Here is a 24,161-nt window from a genome sequence, read left to right on the forward strand (position 1 = left end):
CCGTTCAAAGTCGTTACTTGTTTGAAAGGTTTTTGTCACCTTGTATAGCATGATTACATTGCATCAAATAACAGTGATGTTTGAATATGTATTATTTTTGCCCTAAGTGGATATCACTCGTGTCATATGACGTTTTCATTTTTGATGCATATTGCTTGGAATATGTAGAGGAAAAATGCTTATTTAGCAAGATTATTTAGACCGATATAAAAATAGAAGATATTTCTATCAGTACTTGCCAGACATTTCTTCCATCAGTACCTACTTATCCTTTTCTACGTGCGTACCACATGCAAGCACAGCACACCCCACCCCTTGCGACCTTCCTGTTCAGTGCTCCCCCACCGCACCCGACCTCTAGGCACGCCCATGAAATCATTCAGTCACGGCCCGTCCGCCAGCCGTTCCATAAACCAGCGCACTCCGTCAGCTTCTATTCAGCGCACTTGAGCCAATTGTGGCGCACCGCCGCAGTGGCCGCACAACGGGCTGAGCGGAGTGCCACAGAACACAGACGCAGTTCCAGGAGGCGTGTATCTGAGTGTATGCTGCACTAGAGCTGACGAGCTAGACTATTTGATCCTCGGAAATGGTGTTACTCCTCAACAAAGTATGGTGTTGATTTGGTTTATTATTGCGTTGCGTTGCAGGTCCAGCAGGCAGTAAAGAAAAGATCATTGCTAATCGTAAAACCAAGGTGAAGCACAATGACACAGCAAAGCATAAGGCTTTGAGTAAATTGTACATCATGTTACATTTTACGGATGTTCTGGCAAAGCAAAACCTCTGTGACTCTGCTCCTTTATCCTGTATTCTTTATGCCTAATTTACCGCTATAAAACTAATAAAAAGAAAATACCACAGAACATTTGCAGCTCTACTGCTTTCCGCAGTTCAACGCCTCGCAGGCAGGCTACTGACTATGTAGTTTAACTGCTCCCCAGTCCAAAGTCCAGCAAACGCTTCCTATTCCTCCCCAACTTACCAAGCTCCCCACTCCTCCCAAATTCACCTCCCAGCAGCCGCTCCCCAGTTCCCCTCCCATCCGGCGCTCCCCGCTATCCCCCCTCCCGACCCCCTCCCCCGCCACGCGACCCTCTCACTGATCCAACCACCATATCCGGCGCATCAGTATTCGCACTGCTCCATTACGTTTTGACACTGGGTGCGCCACATTCGCCGAAAAGGGCAGCTACCGCGCCGGGAGCGTCGCAGCGCGCCGCGCCGCGCTGGCTCACGTCTCAATGACGCCGCGTTGGCCGTCGTCAAGGGTTGGGTTAGTGTTGAGTGCGAGGGTGGGGCGCAGTGAAAGAGAAGAGCTGTCAGTGAGGAAGGATCAGATTGGTGGTGATGGGCTGGCGAAAGGAGGGCTTGGACGCTGCGGATGATGTGTTCGTAGAATGCATGAGGACTAAGAGGGAAAAATAGTAATTGACTGTTGCGATCGTTGCGATAACTGTTCGCTCTGCAGTCAGCTACTAATTAAATTGGTTGTATGACCAGAAACACATATATGTACAGTTTTCAGGCATCGAACCTTTTACGTCATTGTCGTAATTTACGAGAACACGCTATGGGTTTTATGGATGCATGATATTGACATAAAAAATGAGATAGCTGAATGATCGCGATCTATTCGAGAGGGTTCCAATCGATGCGGCCAAACGAGACGCATACCGCTCTTGAACCGTTCCCAGAATTTGTGCAGGATTTTGATAAAGCATTTACGTACCAGAAGAGCAAAAAAGAGCGGTTGCGTGACGTATTTCAATCTTTTTAAATTCGACCATACCACATGAACGTCATATTAGTACTTCTCCGTGGATTTAATGATAAAATATCGTGTCACATGTATGCACGACACGAACACCGCATTCTGAGACTCGGAATTTCTCAGGCTGCGTGCTTGGAACGCTTTGCATTCCAGTGTCGCTTCAGTCTGCATTCCTGACGAACTTACAACGTGCAGAAGCCGAAACTGTGCAAAGTATGTTAATTTGACATCGCGAAGAGCGCATCGGTGATTTAAAACAAGCCGCTGCGATGCCTTCAATGACCTCACTGTCGATCGCTGTCAATGTTTTCCGTGTTCGTTGGAAGAAAAGTTTTCAGAGCGACGAGAGAAGTCGATGCGCTTCGTTATAGCTAGATGACGGAATTTCTGTGTAAAATATTACATGACATGACATAGCAACCTTAGCAATTATATTTTTATTTCACTTCATAAACCATCGGCTAATGCGTGATACGCTCAATTTTTTGTTAAAACTATCACCAGTGAACCGGGCGTGGTAGGGTTGGGTGGTGTGTCCATGGTGTCATTCGGTACACAAGGTAGCGTGACGTCCGGACCCGCCAAAGCCATCCATTCATCTATTTGTACTAAATATCTTATAAAACGAACGCTTACAGCGGTGTATTTTATCAAAACACCCGGTAATGCGAAAATGTTATTCGAGCAAAGAGGGGTCATAATCGATTATGTGATTTGCACTCCACTTCTTACGCTTGTGATTTTTTTCTCTTTCTCTTTCTCTCTCTCTCTCTCTCTCTCTCTCTCTCTCTCTCTCTCTCTCTCTCTCTCTCTCTCTCTCTCTCTCTCTCTCTCTCTCTCTCTCTCTCTCTCTCTCTCTCTCTCTCTCTCTCTCTCTCTCTCTCTCTCTCTCTCTCTCTCTCTCAACAATCACACCAATGCCTGATAACAAATAACAACACATCTAACCATCACCCTCCGCTGTCCCCAGATGTCGTCAATAACCCGGCAGCTGCTAGCTTTACTGGTGGCCTGCTGGCCTCTGACAGGCCTCACGGGACAGCAGTACAGGCCAAAGCCTGACCTACAGGCCTTCTCAGTTCTCGACCTCAAGGAGAGCAAGAGTTCACGGTACGTATATCTTTACCTAATTGGCATTGAGATGCTGATCTTAACTTCTTCCATAACTTCACATCTTTGTGGATATAATAATAATAAAAATTAAAATGTATCATGCCCACTTTTCTAGCCTAGTCGCCGATAAACCAGCATAAATAAAAAGGGGATCTGAATGACTATCACTAGCCTGACAGTAACTGGGATCCGTTCGACGACTTACTCCTTTGACACGGATTGATTGGGCTGGCGGGGAGACCTCTGGCGTATGGCTCAAGACATTGTGTGTGACCTAAAACTCATAGCTGACCTGTCCTCACCCGACCTCACTTAGCCTGTCCTGACCTGATCTGACCTGACCTGACCTGTTTACAGGTACGACCCGTCACCATCTGACCTGGACATTGGTCGACTCACGATGAAACTGGGGAGGTTTATGGACACGGAATATATGAGTATCGACAAGCCACGAAGTCTGAGGAGAGGAGACAACGTCACATCGTGGCATCTGCCCTTCAAGGTGAGGAACGGAGGGAGGGAGAAAGACGAGAAAGGGAGAAAGGGAGGGAGGATGGTGTTAGTGAGACGAAACGGTAGAGATGGGGGAAACATAAAGGTGATAAAGTTAATAATACTAATGATTTCAGGTGTCCGGACGAAGTAGTTTTTGCATTGTCATACAGCTTTGGGTCTCGGAAGACAGCCGTCAGATGTCAGGGTTGCAGGGACTCTTTCGACTGTTGATATCATGCTTAACTCTCACCAAGCATCCCGCTTCCTGTCCATTTGTGGTGCAACTCTTACTTCAATGTTAAACGCAATCTTGTGGAATGGCTGTCAACCTTCATCACACTGACTTACTGGCTCGTTTTCGGTTCCAAACTCTTCTCACGTTTGACCTCAACTTGTATCCCACAGGTGCGGAAAAACGGTCACATACGTACCGTCGGCCGCATCCCAGCCAACCTGCGCCGTCTTCGACTGGACGTGCTCACTCTCCCGGACGGCAGCCGGCAGAAACTCCGCCTCTCACATCGACTCCGGCGCAAGATGCTCAAATATCTCCACGCGTACACACACTGCGCCGTTCGCCACCGGTGGAAGGACCTCGGGCTGCGCTTCTGGCCCCGCTGGCTTCGCACCGGAGAATGCGACACGAAGCGCTCGTGCTCGATTCCGGCTGGGATGACTTGCCAGCCTGCACGCAGTCGCCATCTAACGCTGCTGCGTTGGCACTGTCAGGATTGGAGGCGAGTGAAACACTGTAAATGGCTTCGCGTCAGGTATCCAGTTGTCAGCAAGTGCGAGTGTACCTGTCCACGGCGATAGGTGGCGCTGCGAGCGGGCGCTAAACTGGACAGGTGGCGCTGTCAGCGCTGTATAAGCTCTCGGTGTCTGATGCTATGCTAAACGGAGAGCTTGGGTGCGTCTTCTCAAACATTCTCGTGAGTAAAGCAGCAAACAAGATGAACTGCTTAGCACCCGAGTCCCGCATCACAAACATCGAAATGAACGATCAACGTAGAAGCCCAGCCCACGAAGAACTCTAGTCATGCGTTTGTTGCACGCACCTCGGCGCCTGCTGCTTCGAAACTGGCGAGGAGCATATAGCATGCGTTTAGCATGTGAAACATAACTCTAATCTGACGCTAATGCGTTGAATGTTGTTGAACGCGCTCGAGATATGGACCGAAAACGAGTATCGAGTGCACACCGATGACCGTTCTACCGAATTTTTTGATACGGTATCTTGTATTTATTACGTCATATTCATTCAATGGTAGATCGACTTTATATTTATTCGCCTTTCTTACAGCTGCTTTTCACGGTTTTGTACTGTTAGTTAACTTCATCATAATTACGAATCTCTTACACATGCATCTAGCGCTCAGTGTTTTGCCCTCATTTACTAATCTGACTTGTGTTCGTCCCATTATTACATTTGGTTCAGTTTCGGTATGTATGAAACTGTTTGTGCTTTGCTGAACATTTCGTTTCATCGACTACGTGTGCTATTACGTTTGACTCGGTGTAACCGCGTGTGTGATCTTCAGTGGCATTGCGAGTGTTCCCAAGAATGAGTGTGCCGACGTTCAAGCTCGGAATGTCAATAAGTAGGTATGTTTTGATAAGAATACGACAATGTCGCCCTTAATTAAGTTAGCAAATAGTGCCAATAGTGTAGTGACTGATTTGCCCTGGTGCCATTGCGATTTTATGCATTTAAAATGAAAATTTAATTGGGTATCATAATTGCGATTCTTTGTGTCTGCATTTCACCTCAGAGAACGTTCAAATTGCAGCTTACGTATCACTTGTGCTGGTACAGGGTACTTGTGGTATGTTACTGGTACCTGTGCTTATACTTGTACTTGTAGTGGTACAGCGTGCATGCATGGCCGTTTTGAGTGTTGCCCTGGCAGCTGCTCGATGAACAAGAAGATATGGCAGCCCGAAAAGTGACGTCACTGTGCGGCTGCCACTGGCTGTCTCGTTGCCTGCATCATTTGTGAGCTGACGGTTCACAGTATGTATTATATTCCTCACGTAAGGACCCAAGGCGCTGATGTGTCATGTTGCAGGATAATGTCATAAAATATACTAGTTCATCGCTCGTAAAATATGTTTAGTCTGATTATTTATCACTAACGCAATTAAGTTATGAACGCCTTATTTTTGCAGAAGGCGGAAGGACACTTAACAATAACGTGAGGCTCACAGAGACCGTCATGTGGACCTTCAGTCATAAGCGTAGGAACCATGGGTGCAAGGGTGCAGCTGCACCCACAATATTTATCCAGTGGGTGCAGACAATGTATTCTGCACCCACAATAATCTGAACCAAAAACCCCTTTTTCATCAACAGTCAACATTACTTCCCATGCAGCACGGCAAATTCAGGATATGTTGCCTACTATCCATCTTTCGAAGCATTTGCTACTGTGATGAGTGATGGTCTTCAAAACTTACATTTGTGCTGAAAAAAGGGAAATGGAGCATGTGATTGAACGAACCGATGACCCACTGCATCAAAAATTTTAGCCCGATAGGTATCTAAATCTTCGAAAATGGCTAAGTTGGCCGCTTTTACTTTTTTGCGGTAGTCAATATTGACAATATTAGCCCTCGAATGTGTGCAGCGTTTTCCAGCTTCTAATGTGTAGGGGGAGGGGGAGGGGGGTCGGTCGGACCCCCTGCCGTTCGGCCCCTGATCGAGCTAGAGCTTCGCGGAAAAAACGAGGGTGTTGCCCGTGACGAGAGGAAGCCGATAATACCCAATTTTAAGGTCCTACTTCATTGGTTGACCTTCCAGGTCAGGTCAATATTCCAAAAGTCGGGAAAATCGGGACCTGCTAGAACTGCGTAAAGTGAAGCTGTTACCGGGTTTTTCGAGGTGCTGATCACGAATATCTGATGTTAGCTTTGATCACAGATGATTTCTTCATGCATTTAGGCCAGATCGGGTCAGGTCAGGTCAGGTCAACCACTAGGCGTCCTACCGGCTATCCATAGTAGGTGTCAACTACCACTGACGGCGTCGTAGCATGTCACGAAAGCAGCACTAAAACTACTTCGTAAACGTTCAAATGGATGCTAAATTCGAAATCAGCCCTATAAACTACCCTAGAAACATGTAAAACTCGAAAAAGTGAACCGAGGTCATCAAAGGTCAATGACCTAACCTGACCTTCAGGTTATCTTCACACCCACCGTGATGCATGGGAAGAACACCATTTCACATGTTTGGACGTCTACAATCACAAAAGACTGGAAACGCGCGGATAATGTGAGCTGACATACGCCAAATCGCGATTCCGGCCGAACATAGTCGAGAATCAGGTCACAGGTCAAAGGTCTTTTGGGTCAGGGTCGTGAAATTTTTAGAGTAGGTGTAAAACTGATCAACTCGAGGGTACTAAAAGTTTCGTCGCAATCGGCCGCTTTTTGCGCGAGTTATTTGCGAACAACCATGGGGGGGTTCATCCAACTCCCCTACACATGCGAGGGTCAATGCTTCCAAATGCACTTATCGGTTGGTACCTTTTCGACATGGTACACCCTCAAAGCTCGTAACGAGCCTTCGCTCGGGTGTCGCCCCCCCCCGCTTCACCGGCCATGGCTGGATTTCTGCACCCATGCACCCACAATGTTCCAGCCGTTCCTACGCCCATGCCTTCAGTGGTGGCCCTAGCGCCCCTGGGACACTCAGGAGTCAGCTAAGGGAACCCTGGAAAGACGTAATGCCTCGGTGAGCGAAACAAACGAGACGAGCCCCGGGATGGTTTAAATGGACGGATTGACAGAGCCGGAGCCTATACGCTAAGCAGAGCTTCTTTGGTTGACCCCGACCCCCTACCGTTCGATCGCGCAATTCTGGGTAACGGAAGCATTTTGAGATACCAAAGTTCAACGTGCCCTTCAAAGCCGGACACGACCTGTCCCGTTCAACTGCCTTCAACTGGCTGCGGCTGCTCCCAGCAACTGCAGACCATCCCCGTCAGGAGTCTCAAATGTCGAGCGCCGGAGTGACTTGAACCCGTGCGGTTTTCATTTTCCCCGTTGACTTATAATATTTCATTGAAAATTGTCGATGGGGAATTGTTCGTCAAACACATGTTTTGCTATTTGAGGTCACTGATACCAGTTCAGATCACAGAGATCAGGTCGCTGAGGGTCACAATATGAAAATATCATGTGATGCATGTTTTATGGTCCATTTTCACATGCCAAATGCAATTATGTGGGTCAATCATGGGGCCAGTTTAGGTTATGTTCTGGTGAAGGTCAGGTCAAGGTCAGGTCAAATTAGGCATAAGTTCAAACCTCACATTTTTGCATAAAATGGGTATCGATTCGATGCAGCTCGTCACGGGGAGTCTAATGGCGGTCTTTGTTTTGCGCTACATGGTCTACAATTGCTAAAAAATTGAGTTAACACGCGCAGTGGAAGGGTTGCGAGTACTACGCCCAGTGGAAGGGGGGGGGGCGGATGTCGCCCTCCCCCCTAAGATCTCAGCTCCCACTGGAGCTAGAAAAACGAAATTTGGAGGGTGGGTGAAGGCCATGGGGACCTCTGTTGCGTGTGAATGTAATGACCCTAGGTCAATATCTTCAAGGTCAAATGAGGTCAAATGTGGTCAAATCTGCCATATTAGCGACTATTTTGCGTTTACACGCCGATAACTCAAAAAGTTACCGGCCGATTTTTCAAATCTTTCACTATACGAAAGAGCAAACATTTGTGAGTATGTATGGTGAATTTCTAGATAATCTAACAATAAATATGGCAGTTAGAAGCCTATTAAGGGTAAGATGTCGCCGGCTGTAGCGGCATCGGCCGACGCGGGAAACGCGGCAATCACAATTTTGTGTTTACACACTCATAACTCAAGTTGTTACCGGTCGATTTTCAAAATTCTTTGACCATATGATTACCTGTACATTTCTCAGTCTTCTCACCGAATTTGACGCGAATCTAATGTAATCAGCGGTAAGGAGCGCGATGTAAAGACGGAACCGTCCTGCCCCGGCACAGTCTACAATTCAGGCGGCGCGTAACGGCTAGCGCCGGCCGCCGCCGCGCCGCGCCGCGGCGGCGGCAGGATGTTTAACTTTACACCGCTATTACTAGAAAAGTTGTGAACCGATTTTCTTACTTTTTGCACGAGGAGATCCGCAATTCAATTTTGGACGGGTAGCCGAAATTTCACATCGATATTGTGCTTGCGGCGCGAGTTATTGGCGAAAAACAGGAGGGGTGGGCGAAATCCCTTCCACTGCGCGTGTTAATTAAAAAATTTGATGTCATCAAATTTGAACAGAGGCCTCTTGCACCAAAATCCTCTTGCACCAATGCTTGGATTATTTTGCATCGTATACCCAGTCCAAGTCTCAAATGTAACAATTTGCGTGCAAAATTTAGCAAGCACATGTAGGGTTATGTATTGGGCTATTGCAAACAAATTTACCACCTTTAGATTAGCTTATTCTGAAACCGGTTTTTCGATTTTACCTAGCTAGCAGGCGCGTAACCACCACTGGGGACACTGGGGACCGGTCCCCAGTAACTTTTGGGTTACTGGGGACCGTCCCCAGTAAAACCGACGACCTCAATTTGCTTGAATAGCCAAATATTGTCTCTAAATCGACGTGAAGAGTAATATGTAGTCAACGGAAAACAAAACTGGATGTTTTGTTTAGCCAGCGCCCGGGTGGGCCTCTCAACCAACTTAGCCATGGTGGGGGAGGGGGCTTTTTGGCCACACCAGATTACCTAAGCAAGCTAGAAAGACGCGGTAAGAAGCAGCAGATAGCTCGCTACAGTATCTTTCAGAATTACCTATGTCATTTTTGATCAAGTCATCGCTCAGGTCACTGGAGGTCACCAAAGGTAAAATTTTCACAAACTTTTATTCCCAATTTTGACAACTTTTCACAAATTGGCGCATACGTCAGGAACCAATAGAGCTGCAGTGCTGAGGGAAAGCGCATTCGATAGCTTTTTCAAAGACCTTTCTGAGCAATGTTCTCAGTTTTGACCTAAGGTCAATGGTTTAGCTTCCAGGTTGGCGTTTTGCGGGAAAGGTTTTTGTATCATAACTTTTGACTCAAAAATAGCATGGCGCTGATTTTACCGGCATCGCGTTGGTCTCGTCGAGACGCATGGAAGGAAAAGGTCATGTTGCATGTCATGCGATTGGTATTGTTGAGACTTGAGTTGAACACAATTCCATGGTGTTTGCGCTCTAACATGTTTCTACCTAAAGTAATGGTAAAAAACTGTTGGGATGTTTCATGACCTGAGATGATATCAGAGGCATAGAAGGGGTCACAGGTGCAATTTTCCGGTTCAGTGTGTCATGTTTACCTGTGTCGGTGCGCGCCGCGGTTGTGCTTACACGCGCAACAAAAAAAAATGGCAGGTGTGGCCAAAAACGCCCCCCACCATCTCCCCCAACACACTCGGGCGAAGGCTGATCCTGAAATATTATATTTGGTCTTCGCGGCCTTCCATGTGGTCCACAGTAACTTCAGACTCGTGGTTACGCGCCTGCTAGCTAGGTAGTTTGGTGCAAGAGGACTCAGTTCTTCTTTTGCTATAACTTGGCCAAAAAAGAAGGTATCGATGTAAAATGTGGTATGCGGATAGAAGAGTGCAGTGAATATCAAATGTATATTCTGTTTTTGCGAAATTAAGAACACCTTTGGGATTTCTTTTGCGTTTCTAAAAAAATCAATTTTCTCAATTTTGGGAGTAAAAATCCCAAACTTTTGAAAATCCGAGATAGCATTTTTGTAGCACCGTCTATTCTCTACATGACCACATAAATGAATTTGAAATTCCGCGCCGGGCCGGTGCTCTGAGATTCCGCGCCGGGCCGGGGGGAGGGTGTCTGAATATCCTTCTAACTCGGCTCCTGGGCCACGTAGCGACACGCGGTAAGCGGCAATCGAAAGAACGTCCAAAATAAGGACGAACACAATTCGGTCATTTTTTGGGTCAGGTCAAAGGTCAGGTCACCAGAGGTCACCAAAGGTAAAATGTTGACTATTCCTACGCCCCAGTGGGAGGGGGGAGGGCATATGTTACCACCCTGTCGCGTTTTTTGCGTATAAATAAAAAACCGCGGCGCGTAGCGCCACGCCGCTTGGCATAGCTTTTTGTACATCAATTTTGGACAATGTGTGAAATTTTTTACCCCAGGTCATGTCAGGTCAGGTCACCAGGTCAAGTTAACTGACCAGGCCTAAAAAATTGCAATTATGTCCAGCCTGCAGTGTTTGTCAGAAAGATTTTAAACTTGGTGGATTGCATGATGTTATGGCCGCCTACAATTTGTATATCTCGGATTTTTATTTATATCTGTGACTTAAGCTCAGGTCAGTGGCGTGACCTTACCATTATAAGTCAATGGAGAAAAATGAAAATATCTCTAGATCCGTGTGTACGCATAGGAACAGTCCAAATATTTCAGAATCACAATGCTTTGGACCACCCGTGACGACCAATGTGTCTTTTTTGCTGATAGCCTTTAGAAAGGTCATCCGAGGTCATTTGAGGCTACAAACAGATTTTTGCCAATAACTCTCGATTGGAAAGATATAGGACGCTGAGGATGGCCTCATTGTGTTTGTCTTGTTGAGACGCATCGAATGATATGCAACATGACCTTTTCCGGTCAGGTCATGACCTTGAACTGAGGTCAAATTTTCAAGTTGACCTTCCAAGGTCAAATTATAGTTTTTTCGACGCGTCTCGTCGAGAGGAACACGATTCTGGCAATAGAAATGTCGTGGCTTTTTCTAGTCAAAAGTTATTGTCGAAAAACACTTTGCGAAAAAAAACAGCTATTTTTGAAGTTTTTGCCCTCTGGAGGCTAAACCGTTGACCTGAGGTCAATTTTGATAATGTTCTTATCGAAAGAAGAGTTCAAAAGCTATCGATTGCTTTTCCATGCGTTTTTCTAGCTATCATAGTTTCTGAGATAATTGCATGTTTTCTGAAAAATATAATGACATTTGGCAAATTTTGACCTTTGATGACCTCCAGTGACCCCTATATTGCTCCAAGATGAAAAATGACCGAAATACTTTCAAACGTACGCATTGAGAGCTATCGACTGCTTTTACCGCGTCTTTCTAGCCCTCTTAGTTTTTTAGTTAGAGGTTGGTGGTAACATATGCCCCCCATGGGGGGGCTTCTATTTCTTCCCCCAGGGAGAAGAAATAGAAGGGATAAATTCATCGCTTCACATGCACTTGCAATACAAGACCAAAAACCGGCGTAAGTTACGGTCTCGCTTTATGAAACGAGGCTTGGCTAGTATAAGTTCCCTCTATTTTTCCGTGAAAATATCAAAAATGTCTTGTTCTACTCGCTAGGTGAAGATAATTTTGGGATTTTCTTCAACTCAATCACATATCGTCGAAAAATGGGGGGGGGGAGAGTTATATCTTGAACGGCAGCAGCTGCACTGCCCACGAATAGGGAGGCTTTCGTCTGATATATCACGGCAATGCGAGCATGCATCTATAAAATAGTTCGCGTTGTGCTTTTTCCTAACGAGGGGACGTGGTAAAGTGCTAATTATCACCACACCGGGTGGCACATGCTTTATATTGAAATGATATGCCTGCGCGCCAGAGTTTAGCGCTGGCGGCAGCACCTGTCAATCCAACCAAATCAAAGCATTGTAGACCTCCCACAGTAAGGAGAAGCCCATACCCTTGCCCATGCCCATACCGCTCGATGCGGTTTTGCACTGCTAGATTCGCCGCGTGATATGGTAGGTAATCCGTAGTAAAATAATTGATACCAAATCGAGGAAAAACTTGACGAACATGGAAATTAAAACTTTCGGAGCATGAAGTCACTGAAAGCAAGAATCTCTAACGTTGCATGGATATAGGTAGTGCTGAAGAGTGAAGTGCGAAAATATGAGAAAAACTTTTGGGGGGAGGCGAGAGCAGATTGGGGGTCAGGGGGAAGGCGAATCAGCATTGGGGAGGGGGGAGGTCAAGGGCCCTACAAAAGTATACAAATTGACACCAGTGCTATAGTTACAAGTCTATGTTTGAGACAGAGAAACTTTATTGGATCGGCAAGCTCAAGTTCAGTCTGTTCAGAACACGTCACGAACCAAGTCAAGGCCATATAAAGTGACAAGTCTCTCGTACGGACAGATAGCGCCCGACAATTGCCCGACCAGCGTTACCGCTGGCGTCTCGCTGGTTTCCCCAGATTCTCACGAAAATTTCCCTATTTTAAAAATCTTTCCCTAGATGCGGTTATTTTCATGGAATTTGACGTACTTTCCTCATTTTGACCATTCGTGTTATAGTCGCTGCGTCCTAAAACAGCAATTAACTACATTCTGTAACGTTAACCCGCGCCCCAGTGGCGGTCTCAGCCAACTTCGCCCTAGTGGGGGGGGGGGGCATATGTTACCACCCACCTCTAACTCAAAAACTAAGAGGGCTAGACGCGGTAAAAAGCAGTCGATAGCTCTCAATGCGTACGTTTGAAAGTATTTCGGTCATTTTTCACCTTAGAGCAATATTGGGATCACCAGAGGTCATCAAATGTCAAAATTTACCAATTGTCATTATATTTTTCAGAAAACATGCCGCTTATCTCAGGAACTATGGTAGCTAGAAAAACGCATGGCAGAGCAAACGATAGCTTTTGAACTCTTCTTTTGAAAAGGTCATTATCAATATTGACCTCAGGTCAACGGTTTAGCCTCCAGAGGGCAAAAACTCCAAAAATATAGTCCGTTTTTCTTATCTTTAGACTTCACTCCAAGATGTTTCGCAAGATATGCACGAGACAAAGCATGGCTTAGAAAAAATCAAGCCCTTCGGAAACAGAAAATATTGCCTTGAAGCCTGGAGAGTGGCGCTCTTGGGTGCGGCAAGTGCAGATTTGTAGTCTCACAAATGTGTATTACATAAATAGGTAGGTACTTATACCTACCTGCTACAAAAATTAAGTTGGATAAAGTTTGGTATGCTAACCGAACTATCGATCCGATGAATTAAAGGGTACCTATAAAAGCGAATATCACTTGGAAATGAACTATTCTGCAAATGGACACAAGTCATCATCAGTGACTTTAGTTCAAGACCTATAGGGCTTGGTTCCAGCCGAAGTTTTTTGAAACCGCAGGTGCGTGCGACTGCGAGTGCGGACCCAATGCAAGGAAATTCTTGAAGGAGCTCGGCGTGTGGCTCGTAACAAGTTCTGGCGACTGTCGTGAAGCACTTGGTTTGTGGTTCGCTATCGCAGACATTCGAGTGAACGCGTTTTCGATAGTATTGACTGTGACGTTGTAATCCTCACGAAGTATCATGTGGACGGGTTAGACTGCGTGACGAGAGGCGGAGATGAATTATGCCTGTGGAGGTAGGCAACCCGCAGGACATGCGTGTTCAGCGGCGCAGGCTACCAACACGAGTTGGCTATATGAGCGTGTGTTTAGCGATGAATGCAGCATTGATCGAAATTAACAAATATACATACTATTTCAATGTGATGACATGTTTTGCTCGTATTACCCGCTAGTGTCTACAAATCTACCACCAGTAACTCGTAATACAAATTACAAAAGACAGGAAACACAGGAGTCGTACTCGTATATTGGGTATGTTTGGTTCACCGAAGCCATCGTAGGTCCCATGCGATGGCATACACATGAATGCTCCTGGGGTGAAGCCGCTGTCCGAGCCAGCATCGACTATGATTAGGCGCTTGCCCTTCCCTGTCACTGGCTTATGGCCGGCCACGTCGTCACTGTCCAACCACGCGACCGTTCGCATATCAAACTGGTTATACCAGGTCTCGTCCAAGTACACTATAGTGCGCTCTGGGTCGGAGCTTCTAATCTTCCGAATGCGTCTCAGGAACGCGTTCCGGGCTGCCACCACCTGAGGTTTTTCAACCAGCAGCTTTCGGTTGTTCACTTGTCGGAACTTGAATCCTATTTGGAACAGCTGCTTTCGTATGGTTGAGCGCGAGATAGTCTGCTCGAACTTGTCCTGAACTGCCGCTCTAATGGTGTCCAAAGTGACCTTTTTCCCTTCCAGGTACATGGCATGCACCATTCTTCTGAACGCGCACTGGTCAAACTCGTCGAAGTACTCGCGTGGCCCCCTGTTAGGGCGCTGGCGGGCTGGAGACTGGCATCCATGTGTCTCTATTCCACTCTTGAATGCATTAACAGAGGCAATCGACACTCCAGTAGCAGAGCTGGTCTCCTTCGCTACGTTAATGCTAGCCGCTGCACTCTCATCGCCTTGCTTGAGGTATTCATCTTTCTTTCGAATAAAATATTGGTAAACATTATAAACCACTTGTCTCGCTTGTGCACCGATCGGTTTTCCTTGCCGAAGTTTTGAGAGCATTGCATATTATTGTATACGAATGGATATAAATTTCAAAAGATATATAAAAGTCTCAGATTTCCTTGATACACAGCAGACATATGGTGTGTTCGCTTTTAGAGCCAGTGGCAATGAGCGTGACGCTTGATTTTTATTATCAAATTGTGTGACGTCACGTGCTAAGTTATCTGCACATCTTGGAGTGAAGTCTAAAGATAAGAAAAACGGACTATAGCTGTTTTTACGAAAAGTGTTTTTCGACAATAACTTTCGACTACAAAAAGCCACGACATTTCAATTGCCAGAATCGTGTTCCCCTCGCCGAGACGCGTCGAATGAACTATAATTTGACCTTGAAAGGTCAACTTGAAAATTTGACCTCAGGTCAAGGTCATGACCTTACCGGAAAAGGTCATGTTGCATATCAGTCGATGCGTCTCAACAAGACAAACACAATGAGACCATCCCCAGCGTTCTATCTCTTTCCAATCGCGAGTTATTGGCAAAAAACTGTTTGTAGCCTCAAGTGACCTCGGATGACCTGTCTAGAGGCTATCAGCAAAAATGACACCTTGGTCATCACGAGTGGACTAAATCATTGTGATTCTGAAATATTTGGACTGTTCCGATGCGTACACACGGATCTAGAGGCATTTTCATTTTTCTCCATTGACTTGTAATGGAAAGGTCACGCCACTGATCTGACCTTAGGTCACGAATATGAAAAATCCGAGATATACAAATTGTAGGCGCTCATAGCAGCATGCAATCCACCAAGTTTCAAACCTTTCTGACAAACACTGCAGGCTGGACATGATTGCAAACTTTTTTTTAGGCCTGGTCAGTTAACTTGACCTGGTGACCTGACCTGACATGACCTGGGGTCAAAAATTTCACACATTGTCCAAAATTGATGTACCAAAAGTTAGCCCAAGCGGCGCGGCGCTACGCGCCGCGGTTTTTTATTCGCACGCAAAAAACGCGACAGGGTGGTAACATATGCCCCCCCCCCCCACTGGGGCGAAGGTTAACGTAAGAGATTCTTATGAAATTGCTGGCATATAGCAAATTACTGTATGTGGTATAATATAATTGCGTGGTATATCGCAAATTGTGGTGTGTTGTGGGACGCGGGAAACTACCAACATCGTATGGGTAGCGGTAGTGCTGGCGTAAGAGACGAGTCGATGCATTATTTTGCACCGTCAGTTTGACCGTAAGGAAGTGATATGCGCTAGAAGTAGACATTGTAAAAATTGCGCCAAAATAAAACTTTGATGTGAAAAATTAGCCTCACCCGAAATGGAACAACGCAGAAGCAGTTTGTTTTGGAATAATAGCAAGAATTATATATACATGCATACATAGGTAGGTATGCAATTCCCTTTATGTCTTTAAAAAGAGGGTCTTATTAACCTAAATTTTTGAAAAATGTTCTTATCTTTATTTGGTATGACATGAGGAAGAATAATTCATGACAACAATGATTTCGATTGTTTAAAAAACAACCATTTTTCGGGTTGGTGGTATTTCCCTAAATTTCGTGTGAAATCCATATATCCCTAGATCTTCGCTGATTTCCATAGAAAAGGGAAATTTCCCTAGCAGCGGTAACGCTGGCCCGACAATGCCCGTTGGCCGGGCGCTTGTGTTCGTTGCTATGACAACCTCGCCATTGCATGGCGTCTCTATTCCGGAGAGCGATGTAGCATATCCATAACACTCTTCACCTCCGACTTACGCCGTGTTTGTGGACTCGACTGTAAAGCATAACACACAAAACACTGGAAAAGTTAGACAAGTTTTGTTTGTTTTGTTTTTTTCTCACGGACAATGACAACATTGCCACTGTGTTTTTACATTGTCATTGTATTGTCATTGTCTGTGCGAAAACAAACACACAACACTTTTAGACATAACTCAACACACGGACACTTTCACGTCCCTTAGTCATTGAGCCACCACGGGTTCAACGAGCGCGCTCCGATCGGCAGAGTCCGACATCATCTGAGAATGAGGCAATCTCTGGCAGCCGGAACTGCTCGCGTCGAGGCTGGGGCTCGCTCGTTGACGTTACTTAGAGTTCCTCCACCTAAGCTGGGCATAGGGCCTTGCGCTGGGCCAAGTTGAACTGGCGTTTCTTCATCAGGCGTCCCATCGTGTTCCAGGTCAAGCAGCAACCCCGGAGCATCCGCCCCAAGCTGCCAACTAGCTCGGTTGGCCCTGACGGCCGTGGAGTCAGCCAAAGACCCTAGTTTATACCAGTCAGCCCACATGGCACCGGAAGACTAACGTCTCGCTGCTTCTCGACTCCTCGTCGCCCCGCTGAAGTGTCTCCGCGTCCCTTTGAGGAGCCTGTACAAACACGGAGACACTCACTGAAGGTACGCAAGGGCGTTCTTCCACTGCCTGTGGGGGCTGCGTATGGTGCACCCGCTCTTCTTGACCTCTTTCTTTGGTCCTTCAACCGTTAGAAATTAATGGTGTGAAGTGCCTTAGCGAGGAACATAGTGAGAATAAATACGTGAAGAATCATTGAACTTTTCCTCGAAGAAGTAAAAACAATAACTTTTGGCGTCGTTTTTACTTCTTCGAGGAAAGGGTCAATGTTTCGTCACGTATGTCCAGTCACACCAAGCTCAAGAAGGTGTGCGCTCAAACAGCTTGTGCGAGGCGAAGATCCCAGTCACCTTGCGCTCCGTACAGCATGCGCAGCGACTGTTCAAGCGTAGGATTCAATCGTTTCACCGCGCCACGAACTTGCACGCGTCGCGAATTTTCAATCAATCGAATCTTCACCGTTTTCAATCGAATTTTCACCGTTTACAGGCATTTCAAGAAATGCGTAGTACAATCGAGTAAGATGCATTTCATTGAAAATCATCGATGGGGTATTGTTCGTCAAACACATATTTTGCTATTTGAGGTCACTGATGTCAGGTCAGGTCACTGACGGTCACAATATGAAAATATTATGTGATACATGTTTTATGGTCCATTGTATATGTCAAATGCGATTATGTGGGTCAGGCAGCCTTTGGGGTCAGTTTAGATTATGTTCTGGTGAAGGTCAGGTCAAGGTCAGCTCAAGCGTCAGGTCAAATTAGGTAAATTTTCAAAGTTAATATTTTTGCATAAAATGGGTAATGGGTATCGATTCGATGCAGCTCGGCACGGGGAGTTCAATGGTCCTCTTTGTTTTGCGCTACGTGCTCTAAAATTGCCATAAATTGAGTTAAAAAATTTGACGTCATCAATTTTGAACAGTTTTTTTTCGCTATAACTAGGCCAAAAAAAGAGGTATCGATCTAAAAATTAGTATGTGGATAGTAGAGCGCAGGGACTATCACACATTTTCCGTTTTTTTTTTTAAAATAAAAATGGGATTTTTTGCCTTTTTATAAAAAAAATCAATTTTTTGAATTTTTGGGGTCAAAAATCCATTAATTTTGAAAATCCGAGACAGTAGTTTGGTACCGCCGTCTTTTCTCTATATGACCATTAAAAAAAAAAACTTGAAAATGCTAAGTATCTGTAGCTTTGGTGAGCGTTTCAAGATTTTATATTTTTGGCTCATTTTTGCTCGAACATGACCTCAGTTTGACATCAATAACTCCTGACCTAAGGTGACCTTAGACTTGAAATTTAGTGTGAAGGTGTCAAATTGATGCCCGGTATGGTACTGAAAATTTGGCCGCCGTTTTCTTGCTATTCAGGAAAAACCACAGGGGTGGGGGGGGGGGCAAATTGCACTCCCCCAGCGGGGCGAGGACTTAAAAGGGAGCGTAAACCTTACTTACGGTTCATTCACATGACGTTGAAAACCCTGAGCACGAAATTTCTTACGCGAGATGTTGCCTTTACTAATAAAACGACGTCTTTTTCTAAAAATGTTAAAATTTGATATTCAATCTTTGTTTGAAAGCAAGTATTGGACTGTAGAATTGTATTATTAGATAATCATAATTTTTATGGCTGTTTGTAGACCCACAAGAAAATAATTGCTACTTCTTTGCTACTGACGTCATGAAGAACTCCAATAAACTTTTAGATTGAAAGAGGCAATTGTGGCTCGCATGTCCTTGGTGATTTGAGCGCAGCTTGAAGAAAAATGAAAATCAAATTGGAAAAATCAGAATAGATGAATATTTTTCTTTCTTGGATGCTTACTAGTGTTTTGATGCCTTGCATATCAAATTAGTTTGAGACTTGCCCAGAAGGCTGCTTCAAGCCTGGCATATCACACCCCAGAAAATATGCAAGGTAAGAAAGAAGCAAGAGTTTTGACTATCAGGACAATCACTGTTTGACAGTTAATCAACAGTTTCATTTTCCATAACATTGATATTTGATAATGAAAAGTATCAGGTCTGTCCCACAACCATGCTTCAGGATTTGGCATTAGATGTCTACACTGCTTCTATTGTGGTTCGTTGTTTATGTTTTCTGTTCATGTAGGTACCTACCCATCTTTGTTAACCCTCACCGGCCGAGGGGGGGGGGGCGGGTGCCGCCCCCCTCCCATAATTTTTTTCGCGATAGCTCCGAACACGCTAGAGATAGAGAGCTGAAACTTTACATACCTAACCTTTGATTCAAGCCGGATCTTTTGACACCAACCGCATTTTTGAGTCAGGTCAGGTCAATGACCTATGACGTCATAAGTGAACCTCTGCACGGTCTTCAGATGTCGCAACTTCGCAACGCCCTCACTGCCAGAGGAGATGTCATAGGGAAATGAAACTTGCAGGATCTAGTATCCATTATGAGTTTCACAACTTGTATATCTCGGATTTTTCCTAAAGGCCATATGAGGTCAGGTCGTTTTCGTGACCTCACCATTATAAGTCAATGGGGAAAAATGAAAACTGCTATTCTGGCGCCGGGAACGATCTCCAACTATATCAAGCACACAGAATCATGATTTGGTGCACTCCTTGCAAGGTTAGATGCGTCAATTTTGCAATGTTGACCTTGCGTGACGTCATTTATGACGTCATCAAGGTCATATTAGTTTTTCGTCAATAACTCCCGATCAAATTGAGCTAGCGAGTCGGGAAAGCCACCAATGGACTCAGAAAGACCTGCCGAATCGAATGATGTGCGACATGACCTCTTTCGACCAACTTCGTGACCTGGGGGTGCTGACCTGAATTTGACCTGAGGTCAACACCCTAAGTTGACCTGACCCGAACAAAAAGTATATCATTCGAGCGCCTAATCGAGGCGAACGCGATGCTGCCAAAATCGCGGCTCTGCGGCCGTTTTTGTGAAGTTATTCACCAAAAACTGAATCGTACCTTGGGGCACTTGACCTGACCTCAGAGGTTACCTCAGAGGTTACAGGACCTAGGACCTTAAAATCGGGTACCAATCTCTGCGTCTCGTAACGGCTCACACGCTCGTTTTTTCCGCGATGCGCTAGCTTCACCAGGGGCGAAACGGCGAGGGGGGTCGTATCCGCCCCCCCCCTCGGCCGGCGCGTATGTAGAAAACCCATAGGTCCAGCGAGGGTTAACCCCTTGCAAGGGCGTTGTGTAGACAGACCTGAAGGCTGTTCACGGGCCCTGTGTGCGGTCGGACCGCAAAGCTCCGCCCACTGCGTCCCTACGTCAGCCTTCCGTCACCGCACACAGCGATCGCTGTGGCCGGTCGGGACTGGTCACAGCGGGCCGTCTACCGCACGCAGCCGTGACGTCAGAACCGCCTACCCATCTCCTACCCCCACGCCTGCTGGACCCACCGCACACACCGCACGCAGCAGTGTGCGGTGCCCGTGAACAGCCCTCTGTTTTATGAGCTTGATAATATATAGCCCATTGGAATGTGCTTTTGGCTATATGTATAAACTAAAAATAACTTATTTTATTTATACTATTTGGTTGCATTTCATTGAAAGTATCCACGGCCGGCTGACGGCTGGCTGCCCACAGTTTGCCACGGCTGTGGGCGGCTGTGGCTGTGGAACCACGGCTGCGGGGCGGCTAGGCTGTGGAAAATTGCAGCCGTGCAGAACTCTACTCGTCGTGTTGCCTAAGTCCTGAAAGTCGCTTAGATCTAATGGACAGTGGTCCGATAACACAAACATGCCGCACTAGCGCACCCTTTCAGTGATAACTGGTGATGTTTTTAGGAAGGGCAAAAGCCTTCTCGATATTATCAGGAAGCTAAATCAAATGCCCTTCTCAGCTCTTCGTCATGTCTATGGCAGTTTTTCATCTGGAACGTCAAGATGGTAGCACGGATTGTCCTAAAAACCACACATACACATTTGCTTTTGTTTGGTTTATTTGAAGCAGACAACTAACAAAGTAAGAACCCATCAACAGCAACAGAAGCGTGGCTTAACGTCACACAGCAGCACATGAACTGAACTACAAGCCACAAGAAACGGAATAAAAGGAGTAGTGATAAATCGATGTAAAACAGGTAGGTAGTCGCAATCATAGGTGGGCCCAAAAAGACTTTCAAGTCACAACACGCATAAGCTCAAAACATGTTCACTTCTGTCGGAAGCATGACTCAATGAGGGTTCAGTTATCCGGAAGTCGCTCTTTGGAGACGATCATCTGCCTTATACGAAGGTGACGCTAGCAGTGAATCCTTTCTGATAGTACGGATAGTTACCGTAGCCATAGCTGTGAAACTCTAGGGCCAGACGCTCGCCTGACGACGTGATACTTTGGTTCTGAAGCTCCATGCCGCAATTGACGTAGTCTGGAATCGAGTCGCTGTCAGTGTGCACGGTCACCCAGTCAAAGGGACACTTGCCACCAGAGCGGTAGAGGATCCCGAACGCGCCGAAGTCGATGCGGACCTGCATACCTGCGGGCGCGGTGACGATCCAGACACAGTGCTGTCCGGGAGGGTATATACTGGGGTAGTCGGGCGAGGTGATTGTGCCGGCCGTGGCGATGCTCTGGTCGCCGCACGGCGCCTCGTAGTAGGTGCCCGTGACGGTTTGGCACGTGGCGCCGCTGGTTCCCGGAGGACACGCGCACGTGCAGCTGCTGTCCACGTAGCCGCCGTTGGCGCAGGTGGGCGGGGATGAGCAGCTGTCGTCGCAGAGGTACATCAGGTTGGCCAGGTGCTTGTCGCGGTGTGAGAGACCATCGCGATTCCCAATTAGTCCGGCCTGAGCGATGTCGTTGGTGACGAGTGTCGGAAAACTATTATTAGTGAACTGGAATCCACCATAGTGCATGACGGAGCTCAAGTCGTATGGAACTCCAAGCGATTGTGAAGCTGATGCGATGTAGAAGTTGGGTTCGTATCCACTTTTAATGTTGTCCCAAATGACCGTGACATAGGAGTCCCGATCCGTCCGAGATTGTTCGTGCCAGAACCCGATGGCATGGCCGATCTCGTGTATCACAGTACCGAGAAAAGCACATCCACTTCCAATGCTGACTTCTTGGCCGCTGTTAGAGCTCACCATGCCAACGTACGAATAGCATCCTGATCCCTGGAAGAAGCGCAGGTGCGGCCCGCTGCTGTAACTTTCGGGCTTTTCTTCAAATGTGATGCACGTTGCTGCCTCCCACTCAGCGATGGCTGCTAGGATTACGGGTCTGTCGTAGGAAGACGAAGCATTTATAACAAAAGGTATATTTCCATTTGGCCACGTTTGAAAAATGTTACCTTTGCGATTGACGCGTTGTTCTTCCGTCAGGATGATGTCTCCTTCGAAAAGTTCTTCCACTGTTCCGTCTGGCAGGGTAACATTACAGGGAAGTTCTGTGTCGAACGGAGGTAGTACTGGTGGAGGCTCGATGACGTCAGGGTTCTTTGCTTCAGTGGGAACGGAGCCTGTTGCGGCCACCGATGCCGCTGCCACTGACAGAAGAAGCACCAGGTTGAGACGAGCCATGGCTGTGATGTGCCAAGGGCTCTTTGGGCGTCTTTTTATATCCCAGATTGCGGCATGAGTTGCGTGACGTTCTTGAAAGTAATTTACTCAAGATCAATTTGCTGGGGCCTCAACATCCCATCTTATTACACGAACACCACCTGTTGCTGATGGAGGACTTGACACATGCGTCCCACGCAAATCGCATATGTGAATGACAAACGAGACTCCGGGTGTGGGTATCAGCCACGCCGACATAATGGTGGGGGAAGGGTGCCTCCTTCGATTTCGCAAACTAAGAAAGCTAGAAAAAGGTGAGAAAAGCATAGCTGGTTTTCAAAGAGTACAAAAGAAGCGCAACAGTTATTAATTACCAAGGGCAATGACCAAGTCCTTAGAGGTCACTGAAGTTAAATTCTCCCGCAACATTTCCCCATTTCCATATTTTTCATAAATTGACGCATAATTGGTGAACCATAAGATCTACAGCGTGCCCCAAAAGCACAATCGATACTCGATAGCCCTTTTTAACCTCGACCGTATTGGCGTTTTGCCTGCCGCTAACGTACGGGGGGGGGGGCGTATGACCCCCAGTCCTGACCGAGCTAGAGCTTTGCATAGAAACGGGCGTACTACCCGTGACGCGAGAAAGCCGATTGTACTCAATTGTAAGGTCCTATTTCATTGGATGGCCTTCCAGGTGAAAAGTCAATAAGTAACTCAAAAGTCGGGAAAATCTACACTTGCTAAAGCTTCTCAAAGTAGGGTTGCGATGAGGTTCTTCGGGGTTCTGATTTCAAATCGAATATTAGTTTTGACCAAAGACGACATATCCATGCATTTGGGAAAGGTTGGGTCAGACCGCTCAAAAGTTATTCACAAAAACTTAACCCGCGCCCCAGTGGGGTCTGTGTATAACACGCCCTACTGGGGGGAGAATTACTAGAAATTACTAGAAAAGTTGTGAACCGATTTTCTTATTTCTTGCACGGGAAGATCCGCAATTCAATTCTGGACAGGTAGCCAAAATTTCATATCAATATTATGTTCGCGGCGCGAGTTATTGGCGAAAAACAAGAGGGGTGGGCGAAATCCGCCCCCTTCCACTGCGCGTGTTAACCCTCGCCGGCACAGGGGGTTGATGCAACCCCCCCTAAGGTTTTTCGCGAATAACTCGCGTAAAAAGCGGCTGATCGCGACGAAACTTTCAGTACCCTCGCATTGGTCAATTTTACACCTACCCTAAAAATTTCATGACCCTGACCCCAATGACCTTTGACCTGTGACCTCTTTTCAATGACCATGTTTGGCCGAAATCGAGGTTCGGCGCATGTCGGCTCGCATTAGCCGCGCGTTTGCAAGCTTTTCGTGGTTTCAAACGTTCAAACATGTGATTTGATGTTGCTCCCATGCATTAGGGTGGGTGTCAAGGTCACCTGAAGGTCAGGTCAGGTCATTGACCTTTAGTGACCTCGGGTGACCTCGGCTCACTTTTTCGAGTTTTACATGTTTCTAGGCTATTTTTTTGGAGCTGAATTCGAATTTAGCAACCATTTGAAC

General features: G+C 46.4%; 2 protein-coding genes across 2 annotated transcripts; one reads left to right on the forward strand and one right to left on the reverse strand.

Annotated features, from left to right (window-relative positions):
• Positions 1 to 2,744: 2,744 nt before the first annotated feature.
• LOC122376468 (noggin-like) lies at positions 2,745 to 5,490 on the forward strand (the record flags this gene model as incomplete). The annotated part of the gene is made up of 3 exons (XM_043356347.1): positions 2,745 to 2,884; positions 3,245 to 3,389; positions 3,788 to 5,490. Coding segments are annotated over 3 exons (696 nt in total), but the record flags the coding sequence as incomplete, so codon positions are not given.
• Positions 5,491 to 21,073: 15,583 nt separating this feature from the next.
• LOC122376470 (blastula protease 10-like) lies at positions 21,074 to 22,622 on the reverse strand. The gene has a single exon (XM_043356349.1). It carries the CDS (start codon positions 22,620 to 22,622, stop codon positions 21,327 to 21,329), a length of 1,296 nt encoding a protein of 431 aa, XP_043212284.1. The 3' UTR covers positions 21,074 to 21,326.
• Positions 22,623 to 24,161: the final 1,539 nt, after the last annotated feature.

This window comes from Amphibalanus amphitrite, unplaced genomic scaffold (assembly GCF_019059575.1).
Source record: "Amphibalanus amphitrite isolate SeventyFive unplaced genomic scaffold, NRLGWU_Aamphi_draft 002153F_arrow, whole genome shotgun sequence".
Classification (NCBI taxonomy): Eukaryota; Metazoa; Arthropoda; class Thecostraca; order Balanomorpha; family Balanidae; genus Amphibalanus; species Amphibalanus amphitrite.